The sequence below is a fragment of the Pelobates fuscus genome, chromosome 12, assembly GCF_036172605.1.
Source record: "Pelobates fuscus isolate aPelFus1 chromosome 12, aPelFus1.pri, whole genome shotgun sequence".
Taxonomy (NCBI): Eukaryota; Metazoa; Chordata; class Amphibia; order Anura; family Pelobatidae; genus Pelobates; species Pelobates fuscus.
In genome coordinates, this window is record NC_086328.1 from 123,581,673 (window position 1) to 123,603,014 (window position 21,342).

At 42.2% G+C, this 21,342-nt stretch overlaps 1 protein-coding gene across 2 annotated transcripts in view; it reads right to left on the bottom strand.

Moving 5' to 3' along the window:
• NADSYN1 (NAD synthetase 1) overlaps nucleotides 1–21,342 on the bottom strand; it is a 40,072-nt gene that overhangs the window by 16,785 nt on the left and 1,945 nt on the right. The window contains exons 2-13 of one of the 2 annotated variants that reach the window (XM_063438410.1): nucleotides 8,865–8,925; nucleotides 7,396–7,512; nucleotides 6,835–6,888; nucleotides 6,227–6,316; nucleotides 5,364–5,415; nucleotides 4,900–4,988; nucleotides 4,209–4,326; nucleotides 2,781–2,912; nucleotides 2,449–2,523; nucleotides 1,931–2,055; nucleotides 1,245–1,293; nucleotides 352–454 (exon numbers count right to left, since the gene is read on the bottom strand). In XM_063438410.1, the coding sequence (XP_063294480.1) occupies nucleotides 352–454; nucleotides 1,245–1,293; nucleotides 1,931–2,055; nucleotides 2,449–2,523; nucleotides 2,781–2,912; nucleotides 4,209–4,326; nucleotides 4,900–4,988; nucleotides 5,364–5,415; nucleotides 6,227–6,316; nucleotides 6,835–6,888; nucleotides 7,396–7,512; nucleotides 8,865–8,925 (1,065 nt within the window). Of the gene's footprint in view, nucleotides 1–351; nucleotides 455–1,244; nucleotides 1,294–1,930; nucleotides 2,056–2,448; nucleotides 2,524–2,780; nucleotides 2,913–4,208; nucleotides 4,327–4,899; nucleotides 4,989–5,363; nucleotides 5,416–6,226; nucleotides 6,317–6,824; nucleotides 6,889–7,395; nucleotides 7,513–8,864; nucleotides 8,926–21,342 lie in introns of those variants that run through there. The other variant, XM_063438411.1, reaches the window with a different exon arrangement.

Genomic DNA, 21,342 nt, shown 5'->3' on the forward strand with positions numbered 1-21,342 from the left:
ACCTCACTTGAAGCCACCTGCTGCAACTCCATGAAATTACGCAATTCACTCTGGCTATAAAAAAGTGTTGAGAATGGAGCAAAAGGAAGCTGAAATGATATACATCACTAATATGTGTTCCATAGTGTTCCAAGATAGTACAGGGGCCGTGACAAAGGTTCAGTGTTATTGGTGGGTTGACACCAATGACAAAAGAACAAAATTAAACTGGTTTTCCACAACTGAACAGACACCTGTTAGGTCATCAAAATGTTGGACCGTGGTTGTGATTTTCATCCTCTAAATATCGAGATGTTAATTTTAAGGTACACACACGCACAAATACATACACACACACTTCGATGCACTTACTTCCAAGGTCTATGGCTTCACAAACGAGGCAACACATAGAGTACACAATGCAGGCTACTGCTGAACTATCAATCCCACCACTGAGAGGAAGAAGGAAACCAGACTAGAAAGAATTCAGACAGAAACAAGCATTAGATAAATAATGAATATTCACTGGAACTGGTTACCTAAACAGTTTCTCTATAGAGCATTAAAGAGACACTGTAGGAACTTTAACCCCTTCATCTCATTGAAGTGGTTATTGTGTCAGGAATCCCATGGGTTCATCCTTCCACTCAGCCTTACACCATTTTTCACGTTTTAGTGCTGAAAAGCAGTCCAGGAAGCATTAATATGAACACAAATGATTGGCTGAAAGTGCCAACTGACTATTTTCAGCCTATCACAGCACTCATTGCTGGTATGAATCGGTATGGCAGGAAACAAACCTTGGACTGCAGGGCAGAAAATCGGATTTAATGACAATGCCATTTAACCTGGGATACTTGGAAGGTAAGTGGATTAAACACGTATAGTTAATAGTAAATTCAAAATGTGCTTCATTTTTAGTCATTGTAATAGCCTCTATTTAGAAGACAGCTAGATCATACAACAATTTCTTTCATTTTATATTACATAAACCGTTCTGCTCATTGGATAAAACTAGGGTCTTGTTCTTTAGACGATCAGTTGTGGGGGTATGATTATACACTTGCAAGATTCAGGCCAGCATAGCGAGCCAGGAAAAAAAAAATCGGTTATTTCAACACAGCCATTTTAGTCTAAACATGGCACAGTAATTGTTAGCACACCATAACTGACAGCTTGGTGAACAAACCCATAAATATATATATATATATATAAACATTATGTACTACCTGTGAAGAGAGAGAGATACACGAATAGTTAATTACCTGCTTACTACGTCGTAGATAATCCCAAAGCCAGCAAGCTGGTCCAAGACTGAAACAAAAGCAAAATATGATTTTCAGTCTTATTTTCACATGACATTGGACAGTTTTATTAAGCCAACAGAATATGGTATTAATGGGTTGCATACAAGCTATTCCCATAAGGAGGGTAAATAGGTTTAATTACATCCCACTGATGGAAATGAAAATCTCAACTAGCATCTTTTACTCTTTATTTACTAGCCCGGTGCACCATTACTAACCAGTGCACCATTAAAACTTGCAACAATAATATCCACTGATCTAGTAATTTGATGATCATTTGATGATCTGGCCTCACAATAAGCACTCAAACTGCGGTCTACTCTGTAAAAATCCACTCGTAGAAATGAACATTCAAATGGACCATTTGCAATAATCAGGCTACAGAGTATACTGCACTCTAATAGAGATGCTAAGATAGAGATATTGTTTTAATCTCATGGGGAACCTACAAATGTCACTTCAATAACAGTCGTATCATGGACTTGGCATGCGGCCCCTTTAAATACAGTGGGTACAGATTAAGCAGTGTGGGATTAGAACCCCAACCAATCTTGAGATTCTGTTCTAGAACTTGTTCTCTTTGGGGACTGTGATACTTTGTTTTACTAGATGTCAGATGAGAGCACAAGATTTGTTTTTAATACCTTATTTCTTCCTCTGGGCTGTGATACTTCCATTGGATGGGGTTAGAGGTGAGAGTGTAAATGTCATCAAAAGAGGAAAGGGAAAAGTCCACACGCACCCTATGAAAAGAAGTCACTCGGCTTGCCTAAAGAAATATTCATAAAATAACAAACTGGTCAAATAATCTTGCAAAAAAAAAACATGTATTTACTACTTTTTGGTAAATACAATACCAAAAAAAAAAATACAAAAAAACACCAGAACTTTATTAATGACTAGACATTTTATTTTCTCCTGATATCTGATTCCTGCACCAGTCCCAAAACAAATTTATAAAGATTTAAATATCTCAGGAAGAAGAAATATCAAGCTCCAAACACACACAAAATACAAGTAAATTACATAGTGTAATTAAAAAAACCATACTGCTGAATTATTATAAAATTGCCCGTGGTTCCCCTGTGTTATAATAGATGGTTACAATTTTTTTTTTTATAAAATAGAAATCAAATTTTATAATGAGAGCAGAAGTCCTTACTGTTATGCAACGAGATGAGATGTGAGCTCTGTAACCTCTCACGTCTTCCAAATCTAGAGTCGCAATGAGAACTTCCTGAGCGAAAAGACAACTTAGATTGTGAGCAAAATACTATCACATGAATAAATTAATACCCATTTATTAAACAATGATATTTACATGTGTAATATTTTAAGCAGTTTTCTGAATGCACCTTCAACATTTGAAGATTGGGATTCATTATTAAAAAATTTAATCAGATACGTTCGTATTATATTCAATTTAACAGCAGCAATCCAGATGAGTAAGTGGTTGAATTTGAATGAGAGAACATTTATATTGTGAAATCTTACCACATCACTTAGCGAGAATTGGGCTCCTTGGGCTACAAGGTCACCATTCAATGATATCATGGCACAGCCATCAAAGTACAGTCTGTCACTGTCACAACCTTTCAGATTGGAAAGCAGGTAAATGCCACCATTCTAGAATATAATGGAATAAAAAAAAAACACAAAAATACGGATTAAAACTTTTATAGCAAGATTCTTTTTTTTTTAATATATTTTTTTTAACAATCAAACAAAGACAATTTGGGTATTTTTTATTCATTCAGTTCGTGAACTAATTTTATGTTGAATTGTCTAATCCACTTCAATCATGGTAACACTGTTAGTAAAAAAAATTATGCTTTAAACAAATTTCGCCTGAGCAACGGTTCTATGGGTGAAAAACACATTTGGGGCTATTTATTTAACTGTTAATAGTCAGGAACTGACCAGAGAATTTAACATTGTAGTCTTAAATAGCAACACAGCAATACAAATTGAGTTGAATAATCTTTTATAGTCTAAATATTTTTGCCTAAAATGTAACAAAATTACAACTGAGAAAATCTCTGAAAATGTAAAAATTGCCTCAGACGTTTAAAATCTGTGTTGAACTGGATTTCAGAGCCTGCTACAGTGTGTACGTGGTCACCAGATATGGACAGCTGTCTGATGGGTCAATATTTGGCGTAAAGTAAGAAACTCATGGACCATCTTACAAGTCAATGTTGTAGGCGTTGCTGGTGGTGTAAAGGCATAGTGAACATTTTTTTAATGCATTTATTTAATACCAACTAAACAATATTTGAATTGAACAGTATATCTACATATTGTTGTTGATAATGTTGTTGATAATGTTACTCCTTCTGGCAGGAGAATTACTCTCTGTCATAGGTATGTATCATCTCATGCTTGTACCACAAACGAGATAGCAACTCCAGTCTATGATAGAACCAGTCAGTACTCAATCCAACCTTTGGGTTTGAGGTGGCAAAGAACATTCAAAGAACGATAAACAATATAGACTCGTGAGCACCTTATCAAGTCCATGCTAAAACTAAATCAGGTAAATCAAGAGGTTAATAGTGTATTAGAAAGGCGTACCACCCATTAATTGTAGATATAGCTAGATGTACACACATCTGACATAATGTATTATCAATAAAGACAAACAAACGGACATAGATTTGCACGTGTCTTTGGCAAAACACAGGACCAAATTTAGGGCATATATCACAATTTCAAACATTATTGGAAACATATCTTGCTTACGGCAGTTTAGTAGCTCAACAATTCAAATTACACCAACCAGAGCTTGATAAAAACAAAAAAATTTAAATGTCACTGTCTGAAGCTTAGGATGACGTAAAACTGTAACACGTACTATTTGCATGGTTTGTCCAATTAGTTCTATTTCATAATGGTTTTGTCATGGATTGAGAGATAAATTACCTTTGCTGTTGCTGACCTGACAAGGTCCACCCTTATATGGGCTTTTCTCAGCTCATGGTGACTTCCCGAAGAATTGGTGAAAATCTCAACACCATCCAAACCCATCTCAATGTGAGGACTGCAAACATACAGAACCAAAACATATAAAACAAGATACCTCCCCGAGCTCTGACACAGTCAATAAATTATGAAAAATTTGGATGTAAATTCAATATTATTTCATATCTGGAAAATACATCCCCATTTAAACAAACAAAAAAACAAACAAACAATCATTGAAATTGATGAATTCTTCAAAGTTTGAAGTTATACATAAATTAGAAAGTGCATCCTGATACACAAAATGATTAATTATCTTAATGTTGCCTTTGCCTATGTATCAACCATTATATACAGTAGATTTATTTTGCACCAATGCCCATATCGCAGTATATACTCAGGAGAATGGCTTGGTATAATGGTTTACCACTTATTGCCCTTTTAACACACTCTAACAATGTGTCTGATGAACAGTAATAGTTTTTGTTGTTTAGGATTGTTCCCAGCTGAAATAAGAAAGAAAACGCCTTGATCCTGCTATCAAACAGTGTTTGGGTTAAATAGCTGATATTCTCAAATGTGTCATTTTACATTTTTGTACATCGGAACTTTCACAGTAAATTCGATTGAAGTCAGAGATGTTTGCTGTTACCTGTTTGGTAACCACAATTCTTCACAGATCTCTGATCCTATGCACGTGTCTTTTGTTGCTAAAACAGCATCCCCGAAAGGAACAGTTTCCTACAGGGGAGAGAAGGGAAATCACTGGGTTAGCTCTAGAAGTAAGACAATAAGATCACAATGCCACTCTGAGTATATTTCATTAATGACATCTGACAAAAGAAAAGGGACTGATACAAAAATGCTACAATTCAAACATATACATATATACCGGGGTATCAATATCTACTTAATATAGACAGGTTTAGAAAACTGACTTTTTAAAAAATACATTAATGGCAAGGGCGGCAGTAAAAAGGGCCACATTAGTTAATTAGGGAAGAAGCATTCAGTTTGGACAACTAGAGGTCATTTTTATTCCTTTTCACCTGATGCTTTATTTGATACTAAAATAAGTGAAGGAAAACTAATTATAATAAATATAGGTTTCCTAACCTGACCGGTGATTTTTTGAATGGTTCTTGGAAGGAAATGTTCTTCAACTTCTCTGTAACACATGAAAAGTCGTTTATTTTAATTTCACTTGACGTACAAAAAAGAATGCACTTATTGCAATTAGAAAGTATAACTTGACCTGATTCGGATATTAGCATTCCCTGTTCCATTTGCTGCTAGTGTGGTCAGTTCTGGTTACATGTTTAAAGGTACCGGAATAATGCCTAATGTTTAAAAACGCTAAGGTGTCAGCATGTGAACGAGAGGATAGAAAGAGTTGGTTTGAAGGTCTGCAACAGCACATTAGTGTAGACGGATCACTAATGCTGCTGCATTGTTATATCCCTGTAGCAATGCAGGATGAGTAGCCAGGCCAAAATTAAAACTCTAGAATTTTGGAGATTCTCTCTAATGTATCTTATTTGCTCGTCACCAGTCCTGGAGGAAAGCATTAGATAGGCATATCCATCAGACCCAGCTCAGTATTCTCATACAATGGCAGAAAGGGATGTTTTAAAATAACCAACCACTTATAAAACCTCTTTCAATCCATAAGGGTGATGTCCATTACACATATAATTGTCATAATACATTGTTAGTCGGGGTAATGTGAAAAGCCAACAATGGTTTAATTAACCAGTAGCACACCTGATACTCCCCCACCCATTCAAAAACAAAAACAAAAACAAAAATCTCAGACTTGATTTTTAATTCACACCATCTCAATTACTGTAACAAAAATGACAAACATGTTGTGGACCCCCTAGCATATATTAGCATGACAGCTTAGAGATTTGACATGTACAATATTTGAATAACAATGACTAGAAAGGAATGGGAAAACCTAGAATAAAAATGTCCACCTTGGTTTACTCCACGGCGTGAACCAACGCAGCTCCCTGTAATTCCCGCCGTTGGCCATTGCTGTTTTGGGTCGGATCAGAAGGATTTTCCTAAAAGACAATTAAAACATAGGTTTCTATCACTCAATGAAATACTGCGTAAATAATTATAAAAGAGAAGATGTTATTTTATCATTTCTATAGCGCCAACAAATCCCGCAGCGCTGTACATTACATTTTATTAATGCGTACATATCTTATCAGATTCAAGAAAAAGTATCAGCTCTAAAACTGAGGTCATGACGGAATCATTTCAAACTAATATAAACAAGTAGGCAGAAGGCAGATTTTTTTATAAGCACTAAGAGTACCCAACTTAAACCCGCCAAATCTCTGTACAATTAAAACAATACAGACTCACATCAAAGAAGCTTCTAAATGCACACTCTATGCACCACCGTTCTCTAAGTTGACAGATCCACTCTTATAAGTAAAGCAATAGCTATATTGACTATATTTGTTGATGATGTTCTTTTTGTAATTTTTTTACGACTGATTCTTCTGTTAATCATTCCCATTGAGTGATAGAGCTAGTGTGCCATTTAAAGTAGATTTATACCGTAACGCACTTGTTGAGGAATAAAACACGGCAGTTGTAACGGACATTTTTGTGCAGCACGGGCCTGTAAACAGAAAGAAACAAACACCTAATTACTACAGCTTCATGATGACACAGAAACATAGAATGTGATGGTAGATGAGAACCATTCGGCCCATTAAATATTGGGCAGACTAGATGGGCCGAATGGTTCTCAGCTGCCGTCACATTCTATGTTTCTCTGACAATTTATATTAAGTAACCTATATTTCTTTCAGTCATAATAAATCAATAAAAAACATTTTTTAATATTTTTTTTATTTAATAAAAAGGGTACACGCTACATTTGAAAACAGCTTAGTCAGCAGTAATAGGGAAGAGCAGAGAACAGAATAAGTGGCCAAGACTAACGACTTGAAAGGTTGAGTTTGGGTTACACGGCAATTCACCGGACTACTAGGACTTTTTTATTTGTTTACATTTTTAACATTTACCAAAAATACACATTCAAAAAGTTTTCCATAAAAATCATGTATACTTTAACATGCGAGCTTGTTGTTTTCGGACAGTAACACCGATACTGTATACTCACATGCCAACATCACAGATAATGTCAGAGGTCTCAGGTGACTTCAGGAGCTCTGCCAATGCTTGGAAAGAATGTAATATGGTATCGGACTCGTAGAAATGATCCGCACAGCCATACCCGCTGAGGAATACAAAATATATTAGACAATGTAAGCACGTGTGCAGCAATCACCATGGAAACCAGCTAAACATTCCCGCGTTTCAACTTTTAAAACCTTTCAGCAGAATTTCTCAACTCACAACACTGTATACATAGGAGAAAATGAAATAGACTGACTGCATTCCCATTTGTACACACTAGATATGTTCCTAGTCAAAGAAATGCTTGGTGGGAAAATGGAATCTCTGCAGCATTTTCCAAGACACCATTAAAAGAAAACGGTACAAATTCTGATGTTATTACTGTGGCTTTGTGAAGGCGTATAGCACAGCAGCATTATACTAATATGTTTTGTTATGACCCCTGTTGTTGTAGATTAAGGCACAATGATGTACCATACGCTGTAACCCAACATCCTTAGACTATGAAATAATCAGTGAACACAACATTGTATCTCTCTAACCCAAGCCAAGGTTCCTACACACCATAAGTACCTTGAAACACCAAGGGCACCATTAAAACAGCACCACTATTAATGGCAGTCTAATGCTGCTGTATATGCAGATCCACAGCAAGATTATTCTAGTGATACATTTCTAACATCACAACTTTTTACTGGGCGGCCATTTTGAATACATACCTGAGCTGCAGTGGGGTTTAATCATGTCCAGGCAGTACTCCTGTACTTGGAGCGAGTAGATATTAGCACTCAGTTCAGAGAGCTGCATTTGTTCACGTTACAGATTTTGAGTATGCGTAGGCACAGCACTTACAATAACAGGGTTAAATCACTAACGTGCAAAATTTTATTGGAATTCGCAGTGATTTCAAATTGAATTTCAAATGAGAAGCCTTAATAGCTAAACTGAAAACACAGCTGTCTTGGAGAATGTTTTCAGTGCGGCAATATATAATAAATATAACATTTAATAGTACCACCAGATAAAAGACACATCAACTCGAAGCAGTAAAAATAGTCAGTCACATATAAAAAAATTTTAAAGCCTATTTTCATCATATTCCAAGCTGTCTTGGCATAGCCAAAACATCTAATGTAATTTTTTAAAATCCTCATGGTGTCATGGGCGCGTACGCACTGCACCTTTGAAGCCATATCTTTGTATAGAATCTTCATCAAATGCACAAGTAAACATGTACCAATGCTCACCGAGCATCAGGTAATCCTCAGTTCATGCTGAACATAAAGTTACAGTTACGTGTGTTTTATACTTAATCCTAGAAAGTTCTACAGTAGCTTTTAGGTGATGTAAGAAAACGGGAATGATCACTGTAAGGAAATTTTGAAGACCATCTAAGACCGTCCCTAGAAAAGTAAAAAAAAAAACAAAAAAAAACCAAAAAAAACCACTCACCAAATTTCCAACTCTGGACCAAGACGGTACCGAGCTCCCTTCTCCTTAGCGACCTTTATACCTAAATATATAAAAAGCAGCGAAATTACAAATATTAGTTTGGGCTTTTTGAAACATATTGGACACCAGCAGCATCTATACCTTGATCAGACGGTTTAATAACATTTCCCTCCAATTCAGAAGTGTACGTTTATAACAATTGTAATAAAATGTCACACCAATCTTCTCTCTGATCACAAGCAATGTGCTGGTTGTATGTATAGACATTTCTTTATTTGTAAGTTTACGGTCATGCAAAGCATGTTGTAAATAGGTTTATGGAACTTTTCAATCATTACCGTATTTGTTTCTCAAACTGCCCATAGTTTTATTATTCAAACAAAATATCTTTGCTGGTAAAAAAAAAAAAAATACATAATGATATATAATTATTATTATTATTTTTTTTTTTTTAATTCCTTATTTTTGTAGTGCAGGTATGAAGTACAGACTGACGAGAGGTACCCCAAAGGCAATCCTCCGGTCTTTCCCTCGCGTAACATGCGGGGCATATGAATAACATGCACATTTTTATTTTACTCAGGCTTATACATGTGGGTTTAAACACAGTTTTAAAGTATAATCAGGACCGGTGCTAGGATTTTTAGTTACACAGGCGAAGATGCATTTTGGTGCCCCCCACCCTCGTTTAAAATAAGGGTCATACAAACACAGAAATAGTCATACAGAGACATACAGACACAGACACGTACAGACACACAGGCAGAGACATTCATGCATACAGAGACATGCAGGCATATAAAGACATACATACAGAGGCCTACCGTCATACAGACACATACATACATACATAGACATACAGAAACATACATACAGAGACATCCAGGCATGCAGACACATACATACAGGCATACAAAGACGTACACGCATACAGAGACATACCGTCATACAGACACGTGCATATATACAGGTATACAGAGACATACAGGCATACAAACACATACGTACAAAGACATACAGGCACATACATTTGTACATACAGAGACATACAGGCATACAGAAACATACATACAAAGACATACAAGCATACAGACACATACATTTGTACATACAGAGACATACAGGCATACAGAAACATACATACAAAGGCATACAGAGACATACATACATACATACATACATACAGAGACATACATACATACAGAGACATACACAATTACAGTTCAATCTTGTCCCCTGGGTGCATGCTGTCCGGCTCCTTGGAGTCCTGTCCTGCAGCCCAGCCCCATCACAGGGCACCAGCCGCGCTGTGTGGTACACAGGGAGCAGGGATATGATGTCATTCATATCCCCGCCCCCTCCACACAGCCTGCGGCAGACACCAGGGTAGGTGCGAAAAAGGATCCATGGGCCCGCCCGCCCCCCCCCCTTCGCGGTGCGAAAATTGATCCGTGGGCCCGCCCCCCCCCCCTCGCGCTTACTCTGCTCGGGCCGGGGCCGCAACACATGGCGGCGGGCACCTGGTCGCAGGGGTTGCAGGGCTGTGACCCCTGCGACCGCGGTATGTACGCCAGTGCATGCAGATGCACACACACTTAAAGGACCACTACAGACACCCAGATCACATCAGCTCAATGAAGTGGCCTGGGTGTCAGGTCCCCCTAGTTTTAACCCTGCAGCTGAAAACATAGCAGTTTCAGAGAAACTGCTATGTTTCACCGAGGGTTAATCCAGCCTCTAGTGGCTGTCTCACTGACAGCCGCTAGAGGAGCTTCCGCTATTCTAAGACACTGAACGTCCATAGGAAAGCATTGAGTAATGCTTTCCTATGGGCGGTTTGAATGCGTGCGCGGCAAGAGCATTCGGAGCTGAGAGGCGGAGGGATCCCCAGCGCCAAGGGAGTCTGGCGCTGGAGAAAGGTAAGTGCAGAAGACACACACACACTCACTAGCAGACACACTCACTGACACTCACTAGCAGACACACTCACTGACACACTAGCAGACACACTCACTGACACACTAGCAGACACACTCACTGACACACTAGCAGACACACTCACTGACACTCACTAGCAGACACACTCACTGACACTCACTAGCAGACACACTCACTGACACTCACACTAACACGTTTTTTTTTTTTTTTTATTTAATCCCCCAGCCTCCTTACCTTTTGGAGTGCTGAATGGATTCCCTGGGGTCCAGTGGTGCTGCTGGGCTCCTGGGCAGGTAGGTAGGTAGGCGGGCAGGTGCTGCCCCCAATTTAGTTCCCTGGTGTCCCACATCGAGGGACAACAGGGAACTATCCATTAGATGCGCTTGTGCTGTGCACGGGCACTAGTACCCTGCAAAGAGTACATCAGCAGTGCTCTCTGCAAGTCCCATCTGCACAATCAGGGCCGTCTTTACCGCGGGGCAAACGGGGCAGCTGCCCCGGGCCCAGTTACTCCTGGGGGCCCGAAGCAGCTGCACCGGGGGCCCCACTTGCCTCAAACATTTCTCCCACCGGCCAGGGCAGCCACACACTAAGGAGGCCCACCGGGTGGCCCATGCACTAAGGGCCACCCGGTGGGCTTCTGTCAGCAGGAGCCCGGTCTTGCGCTCTGGCGCTTTAAGAGCGCGACCGGGCCCTCTTGCTTTTCAGCAGCCGGCTGGGAGGAAGTGACGGCTGCGCGTCACTTCCTCCCATAAAGAGAGGAGCCGCGCGGGAGGAGGAAGAGGCAGAGCAGAGGGGGTCTGGGCCGAGCTAGCCAGACCCCAACTCCCAGCAGCTTCAGCCACCCTCTAAGGTAGAAAACTGGGGGGTGGGTTTTATAATGTAAATTTTGAGTGTGTGTGTATGTGTGCGTGTCAGTGTGCCTGTCAGTATGTCTGTCAGTATGTGTGTCAGTATGTCTGTCAGTATGTCTGTCAGTAAGTGTGTGTCAGTGTGTGTGTCAGTGTGCCTGTCAGTGTGCCTGTCAGTATGTCTGTCAGTAAGTCTGTGTCAGTGTGTCTGTCAGTGTGTCTGTCAGTAAGTGTGTGTCAGTGTGTGTGTCAGTGTGTGTGTCAGTGTGCCTGTCAGTGTGCCTGTCAGTGTGCCTGTCAGTGTGCCTGTCAGTATGTCTGTCAGTAAGTCTGTGTCAGTGTGTCTGTCAGTGTGTGTGTCAGTGTGTGTGTCAGTGTATGTGTCAGTATGTCTGTCAGTGTATGTCAGTATGTGTGTCAGTATGCCTGTCAGTGTGTCTGTCAGTATGTCTGTCAGTGTGTGTCAGTATGCCTGTCAGTATGTCTGTCAGTGTGTGTCCGTATGCCTGTCAGTGTATGTGTCAGTATGTCTGTCAGTGTGTGTCCGTATGCCTGTCAGTGTGTGTGTCGTATGTCTGTCAGTGTATGTGTCAGTGTGTGTCAGTATTCCTGTCAGTGTATGTGTCAGTGTGTCAGTATTCCTGTCAGTGTATGTGTCAGTATGTCTGTCAGTGTATGTGTCAGTGTCAGTATTTGTGTCAGTATGCCTGTCAGAATGTGTCAGTATGTCTGTCAGTGTGTGTGTCAGTATGTGGGTCTGTATGCCTGTCAGTGTGTGTGTCAGTATGTCTGTCAGTTTATGTGTCTGTGTAAGTATGTCTGTCTCTATGTGTCTGTATATCTGTGTGTGTATCTATATGTTGTCATTGTGTGTGTATCTGTATGAAGTCTGTGTGTGTATCTGTGTATCTGCCAGTGTGTCAGGTGTGTATATGTGTGTCTGTGTAACTGCATGTGTGTCAGTGTTTGAATCTTTGTGTATGTCAGGATGTGTATCGGTGTGTCTGTATGTGTGTCAGTGTGTATCTGTATGTTGTCTTTGTGTATTTCGCTGGTATGTGTGTCTGTGTATCGGAATTTGTGTCAGGTTGTGTATCTATGTGTCAGTGTGTCTATATCTACTTGTGTGTTTGTGTGTGTATATGTGCATACATCTCAAGATTCACACGCTAACACTACACACAAATACACCCCTGCATTCAAGCTTCAGCACTACATACAAATACACGTCTGTGTTAAACACCAACATTATATGTATACACACCCCTGCATTCAAAAACCAACACTAGATATAAATACATGCTTACATTTAAACGCCAACACCACATACAAAAACCTGTTTACATTGAAACATACAAAAACTGCTTAGTGTTAAATACAAACCTGCAAACATGGGTAAATGGTAGAGCCCCAGCTGTCAAGGCATTGCTGGAGTTGTACGACAGATGGGGATCTACCTTTTAAACATCCTTGCAATAGGGAGGCCCAAAAAAATATTCTTGCACCTCTCTACTTTAGGTTGCCACTGTATTAAGGGTGATAACATGAGTGCACGACAGGGGAGGGTGTACAGGGTCCAGGGGGCCCAAGCAAATGCTTTGCCCAGGGTCCAATCAATATTAAAGACGGCCCTGTGCACAATTCCCAGTATTGAGAGGTATATATACATGTTCTGTGTACCACAAGTATGTATAATATGTATATTCCATACTGTGCTTATCATATCACTTGTGGCACACCGAGAATGCATGCCCCATATTAATGGTGCACATATTAAGCCATGTTCTGTGAGAAACCTGATTTTTATGAGTTTGAGATCATACATCTCATTTCATAATGCATGTTTAGCACAGCCTTCTTGGCATTTTAAATTGTACTTGCATTGAAAAAGAACCCATTATACTCTTATATTAAAGGATATACTCAAATATTATTATAAAACTTATCTATGCCTAAAGGTTTAAATACCAAGTATATGAGATGGCAAAATCACAAATCATACAAGCCTTATATTTTATCATTAATTTATAAAGCGCCATCGTACCCTGCAGTGTTTTATCAGTGGCGCAGGTTAACCTTCCTTAAGTAAGATATGTTCCATTGTATATATTTTGTTTCTAAATTAGGTGTTTTGGGGTGGTTTTTAAATTTTGTATCTTTTTATTGGCTAATTCTTTTTTTTGCATAGTTAATTTACTTCCTTAAAATACATAACACAAGCATTTAAAACTGGCTTGAATCTAGAGCATACGTTTGTATATTACTCTCCAAATCTCCACCACTTCCACACATTTTATGTGCAAAAAACACACAAAAAACAAAACACACAAAAGTAGTGATAGTTCAAAGTAAAAATTGCCATGAGATCACAAAGCAAAAGCACTCACAGTATTCTGATTGTACTAAATTACAGAATATGGTGATACTATACATATAAATTAATGTTACAACTGTGAATAAAAAATAAATACATTTATTACTGAATTTTTTAACTGATCTAAAAAAAAACAAAAAAAAAACTTTCCAGTTAGAAAATTGGACAGAAAAAGATGATAATCGTGGGACACAAAGCAGCAGCTTAAAGGTTGTAGCCGAACAATATATACTATGATGCCTAACAAAGTGTAAATTACAAATTAAAATTGGAAGGAGAAAGTTTCAGGAATCTGACTGACCGGTAGGCATTTTACTGCTTATTTGTGTTGAGTGGTCACAGTACACATACCACTATTTGCAGCAGTGAAAGGTAGCTTCTATCTTTTCCATTTCTGGCTGGCTGGCGGGCGCGCGAGGGAGCACTCTCCCATGTGTGCTTTCTCTTCAGCTCCCTCGCGCACCACATAGGGATGCCGGAGCCGGAAGATGACGTCATCTTCCGGCTCCGGTATCAGTATGCGGCGCGCGAGGGAGCTGAAGAGGAAGCACACATGGGAGAGTGCTCCCTCGCGCGCCCGCAGAACCGGACGCCCAGTGATACCAGGGCTAGTCTCGGGGGGCCCTGAGGTGGCCGGCTCCTGGGCCCCCCAGGGGAAGAGGCTGGCCCAGTGGGTACATACCGGGTCGCAGGGGCGGCCGGGCCCCCTGCGACCCTGGTAGCGCTCGGCCACGCTACAATAGGTCGTCGGCTGGAGGGTAGTGCAGTGCGCTTCCGGTCAGCCTGATTTTGCGCCCCCAGGGCCGGTGCGCCCTAAGGCGGCCGCCTGGGCCGCCTTATGGTAGCGCCGGCCCTGAGTATAATGCATTGGAGTCGGTATGAGAACTAGGCTATAAACATTCTAAATAATGTAATTGCGTATCATTGATGATAGAGACATGCCGGGTCTTTAACAGTTAAGACAATACATTTGGTATTCTCAAGTACAGTGAGAAAACGGATATGTGTAACAAGAAAGCTAACTTAGCTGGGTACATTAAATTCTGTCGCATCAAGACTGTTTATGGTAAACTCTATTTAAAATGTTGGGCAGCTGCAGAGTCTGAGGCCTGGTAGGGTGCCTGGAAGTGATAGCAATTAGTATGTGGTAAAGTTACTGTTTAAGTTGCATGCTAGGCTAAGCAAATTAACATTACTGTGGTTGAAACTCTGAGAGTCTAATTTAGATGCACATTTTAGAGGGTCGTTTCATTTTCGTGAAAGCCCTTTGTGATAGGCTGCTATCAAAGCCTCTGGATCCTGGCTAACATGGGGAGTTATTACAAACTATGTGCCAGTAATCTACATAAAACAAACCTATCCACAACAGTGGTCATGACATGACTTCGCTACAGAGAAACATGCTAGACCTAGCTAAATAAAACTCTACGTTTATATTTGATTGTGCTTATTTGAGATGCATGCATTTTGTCATTCAAGAACAAAAAAAAAAAAAATCAAAAAAGAAAATCAGGCAGGTAAACCTTTAGAGAAAATGTTAAACAGTAGGGCTGTATGGTACTGGAAGTCCATGGTGCTGTGTAGGGCCTTCTCCAGTGCTTGGGTGAGGTGTCTCGGCCTCAGTCCACTGAATTGACGGTAGTCAGCCAACGCCTACTCTGCTTATCCATTGGGGTTGTGTGGAGGCCTCTTGGGCTTGTATGGTCCACGCCTTGTCGGAGGCCTGAAGCGGTACGTCCCAGACTCTAGGTCCCCTGGATGAAATCAAATCTGGTGGGCTTGTGTGCCGTTTGGGACCCAGGTGCGCTGCCTGTACCCCTCTGCCCTGGTACCTCTGGAGAGCTGATGCCCTTGTGCCACGAGCTCGGGGACCAGTGTGGCCCGAGGTCTCCCCTGTCGGGGTTGTGCGGTGGGTCTTGGTATTTGGTCGCTGTCGCTGAGGTTTTGCTACCCTCCGCCGGTGTGGCTGGCAACTGTGGAGTACATCCCCTCTTGCTCTTGGACCAGGAGGGCCTCCGGTTCGGGAAAATGTGGCTCGGTGATCCCAGGCGCTGGAAGGCGGTAATTTAGCACCTCTCTTTGTCGGGGCTGCACGTGTTGCGGGCTTCATATGACATGGCTCAGCAGCCTGCATGCATTTCGTTAGTTGGGCCCAAAAGTTGTCGAAGATAATGTCTATCGGGTCCCTCTCGATTTTGCTACTGCCCGGCTGGGTAGATTGGTGTTTGGCTTGCGGAGTTAGAGACGTTTTATCCGCCATATTGGAGGTACCCTCCCCCACATTGCTTGTGTGCGTCGCTTGCTGGGTCGGAGGTTGTGGGGTGCGGGGCACTCCTTCTGGTGGGGACCGGGATCTCCCCCACCGGTCCATAGGGGGGGGGGGGGGAAGCTGTACATATTCTTGTGTCGTCGCGCGTGGCTGGCGGGAAAGCGGCCGCCATTCCCCTTCGCCACTCGCTGCAGGCCTCACTTCACCGTTGCTGTTCCCTGTGGTCCTTGGTGTCGGATGTGGCATCGCCAAGTTCAGGTAACGCTTCCAAACACAGTGGTGTATTTTGCCAAGGGTTTATGTCGCTGTATCTCAGGTTAATTCAAGGAATATGCTTTCCGCGGCAGGAGCTCTGGCAAAGCACGACCTCTCTGCTCGCTGGTTAGGCTCCGCCTATAATTATTATTCTTAAACAGATTTCTATACATTTATGATCTAAACGCCATGCATTTTCCCACACTTTTTTTTTTTTTTTTAAACTCCCTGTGTAATTGTTGCTGATGTAGTAATGTCTCCATGGACAATATGTGAGGGTACCAATGTGTCTCCAAATTCTACGCTAAAATGTCACCAACTTGATTTATGAATTTATATAATGTAGATTATAGTAAGGCAATGAAAATGGAAGGAGGAAGGTATAATCAAGTTTAAAACCTAAACAAGTGGTGGGGCTTACATTGATTCAAGGGACTCTATAGGCACCAGAATCACTTCAGCAGTCCCGGCAGGCTAAGCAGTGTAAACACTGCCTTTTCTGCTGCCCAAGGACAGCGACTAGAGGGACCGATATTCAGTGTCTACACACTCTGCATGGAGACACCACGGAACACAAAATTCTTTATTTTTGGTTGTGCATGGGTAACAAAACATCATACGATGCCACAACAGCATATGTAAGCATAGTTATATCACAATAAGTCACATATATGGCATTGAAGTAGCGGCACATTTTTAAGGTGTAGGTATTATAGGCAGGCGTATTTAGCTATGTCAGTGGATTGACAACATTAATACATGAACATTAACAGGCTCGTGCTGACATTATGCTTAGATGCAATTACATGGTTACAAAATAAATAAAATGAACTAAAACTCAGCATGTATGCCACGACAGCTAAGTGGTCCTTTGTGGTGAGTGTAGCTAATGTCTTGAGGTTATCATAAGTCCGGAAGGTGCCATCGTGATATAGGTGGCAGTAACGTTGAATCCCTGTGTCTTCCAGACCCCTAAAGTCTCTAGGGCTCATACCAGGTGGGAAGGCTTTGTTGCACAGATATGGGGTTAGTGGTGAGGTCGGGTGTGATAGGTCATATTTGTGTGCCGTGGTGTCCCATATCCTTATGGAATTCAGGATGGTGGGGCATGTTGTGCTGAGGTCAGGTCTATCAACCTTGGGGACCCAAATCCAGAACTGCGGGAGGTCCGTGCGCATGAGAATTGTTTCCAGGTCCACCCATCTGTGGGAGTCTGGGGGTGAGTGCCATTCGACTATTTGTGCCAATTGGGCAGATAGGTAGTAAAGGTGTAGGTGTGGGAGGCCCAATCCTCCTCTGCTTTTTGGCATATATAGCGTGTGTCTAGCTATTCTATGTCTCTTCTTGGCCCAAATGAAATTGTCAATCGCTGTCTGTAACGGTTTCAGTTCATTTTTAGAGACTCTCACAGGGAGTGCCTGAAAGAGGAATAGGAGGCTTGGGAGCAAGTTCATTTTAATTGTGTGCAGTCTCCCTATCCACGAGATTGGTTTCTCATGCCATCTGTCTAGGTCTCGGAGCAGGGTCTGAAGCAGGCGTTGGTGATTCTCTGCGTATAGGTCAGCATATTGTGTTGTGAGTCGGACACCTAGATATTTAATGGGTTGGCGGGAGATCTTAAGATTCGTCGTTTGTTGTAATATTTGAACGTCCACTTCTGTTATGTTCAGCGGCATGCCTACTGATTTATCAAGGTTTATTTTATATCCTGAAATAAGTTGGTAAGTGTCTAGTAGGACAAGGAGGGGGGGAACCGAATTCAGTGGTTCAGTGAGGGTGAGCAGGATGTCATCAGCATATGCAGAGACCTTAAAGCTCTCCGATGCTACTGTCATGCCTTTTATGTTTGGGTTGTTTCTTATCAAATGCAATAGTGGTTCAAGCGCCAATATGAACAAGAACGGGGATAGCGGGCAGCCTTGTTTGGTGCCGTTCTTCTGTTCAAAAGGGAGCGGTGACGCTCCCGGGACCATCGTTTGGGCTCTTGGGCAGGTGTATAGGGCTCGGATTGCTCTAATAAAAGTAGTTGGAAAATGCATCACAGTGAGGAGCTCAAACATATAGTGCCACTGGATTCTGTCAAACGCCTTCTCTGTGTCCAGGGATAGGACTAGAGAAGGCGTTTTCGTCCTGCCCGCCCACCAAATCAGATCAGTTGATCGTCTGGTGTTTTCATATAATTGTCTGGTCGGGATGAAGCCCACCTGATCCGGATGGATGAGCTTGGGGAGGACGAGGTTCAATCGTGTGGCCAGGATTTTAGCATAGAGTTTCATATCAAAATTAATGAGAAATATGGGGCGGTAATTCATCACGTTCGTGCAGTCTCTGTCCGGTTTGGGTATGAGGGTTATGTCTGCCGTCGAGAGGTCCGGGTTGGGGGTGTCTTCAGTGGTCCAGGTGTTGTACATTTTAACTAGGTGGGGCAGTAAGTCTTCATGAAGGAGTTTATAGTACGTGCCATCAAACCCGTCGGGTCCTGGGACCTTACCCCCCTTCAATGCTGCGATGGCTCTATCTATTTCATCCAGCGCTATGGGTTCCCCCAGATAGGCAGTTTGTGCATCTGGGAGTCTTGGGGTCTGGGCGGTAGCTAGAAAGGCAGCGACACTGGTTGTATAGGCGTCGTTGTCTCCATTCAGTGTGGGGGAGTGGTTGTAGACCGTGGCAAAGAATTGCGTAAACTCTCTGTTAATGTCATTGGGGTTAGTGAGGACTCTGCCCCAGGGGTCTTTAATTGCAGTGATGGAGGTTGTATTGTGTTTGGGTCGTAGGGCCCTAGCTAGTAACATGTCCATTTTATTGGACTTTTCGTAGTATAGTCGTTTCGTGCGTATCAAGTCCTGACTTACGTCATCAAGCATAAGTTCTCTGAGCAGTCATCTAGTCTCTTGTAGCGCCCTGGTCTTGTTCGGGGTTACTGCCTGCTTATGCTGCATTTCAAGTTTACGTAGTTGTTTTTGTAAGTCCTGTAACTTTTCGTATTTTTTCCTTTTCCGTTGGGTCGCCAGTTTGATTAGTACCCCTCGTATGACGGGTTTGTGGGCAGCCCACAGAGTAGTCGGGGAGATATCAGGGGAGTCATTGTCTTGGAAGTACTGCGTCATCTCCTGCTTTATTATGTCTTGTATTTGGGGATCCCTGAGGAGGGAGGCATTGAGTCTCCATTTCCACGGGGCATTTGGGCCAGGGTGTCATAGGGTAAGTGCTATATCCGCATGGTCGGACCAAGAGATTAGATTTATCTCAGATGTCTTGATCCAATGCATGGCAACCTGGTTTACCAGGAAGAGGTCAAAACGTGAATAAGTAGCGTGCACTGCTGAGTAGAAGGTGTAGTCCCTCAGGCTCGGGTGTTGGATTCTCCACGGGTCGAGTAGTCCCGTGCGTTGGATGAAGTCATTGAGCAGTTTATCTTGACCCCCTCTGTTCTGCGACCGAGGAAGGCGATGTCCACCTCCTCGGTCAACTGCCGGGCACGGCGCTGCATTTAAGTCACCCCCCAGGATCAATATTCCCCTTGGTAGGGCTGTTATGATCAGTTCAAGGTCTGACCAGAATTGTCGGGAGGGGGTGTTTGGAGCATATACATTGACTAGGTGGTATGTGTGTGCGTGTAGAACGCCTGTCAGGACCACATATCGGCCTTCTATATCTGTCTGGACGTTGATAACCTGCAAGGGGCATTTTTTATGTATGAGTGTTCCCGCCCCGTTTCTCTTGCAGTGAGCACGTGATTCGTGCGCCCTAGTGTAGATGTGGTTTGTAAGGTGCACTTTGGAAATGCGGGGTATATGCGTTTCTTGGATGAACGCAATATCTGCCTTTTGTCGTCTAAGCTCCCTCAATAGGAGTCTGTGTTTATTAGGGACGTTGAGTCCGTTCACATTAAGTGAGGTCAGTTTAAGGACCATGTTGTAAGGTAGCGTTATGTGTCGAGGGGATTACCTTAATCACTGAAGCACACCGAGGACCGCTGGAGGTCTGTGTCGAAGTAGGTCCTTAAGTAGGTTACTTAATCCACCAATCAGAGTGTTATGAGTCAAATTACACAGCGTGGAAAAATTCCACAGAACTTTCCCACGCTGTGTAAAATGACACAGAGCACTCTGATTGGGTGGCTTGAAATCCACCCAATCAGAGTGCTCTGTGTCATTTTACACAGCGTGGGAAAGTTCTTTGGAATTTTCCCACGCTGTGTAAAATGACACAGAGCACTCTGATTGGCTTAAACAAACCAATCAGAGTGTTCTAAGCCTAATTGCAGGGCGTGGCAAGGCTTTATTCGAAGGGTGAAGAAGGATTCATTTTTTTTGCGCTCTTTTTTTTTTTCTTTTTCAAATTGCGACGGTTATATTGGCTTTTTATTTGGCCTTTTTGGGGGCTGAAGAAATAAGATTTTAGAAAAAAGAAGACATCTAATGGTAAGTTTATTTTTATTTATTTACAGGTTTTTAGCTTTATTGACTCCCCCTCATTATTTTTAGGGTGAGGGGGACCATTTTTTGGGGGGGTGGGGGTGACTAGGGGTTTGGGGACCCCTAGTCACCTGGGGGCGGGAATATTTTTTTAGGGCCCCCACCCGCCGCTCATGGGTGGGGCCGGGGGGGAGGACATTAGGTCCCCCCCCCTGTTGGTATTTAGGGCCCCCACCCACCGCTCAGGGGTGGGGGCTGGGGGGGAGGACAATAGGACCACCCCCTTGTTGGTATTTAGGGCCCCCACCCGCCGCTCAGGGTTGGGGGCCGGGGGGGAGGACAATAGGTGTCCCCCCCTGTTGGTATTTAGGGC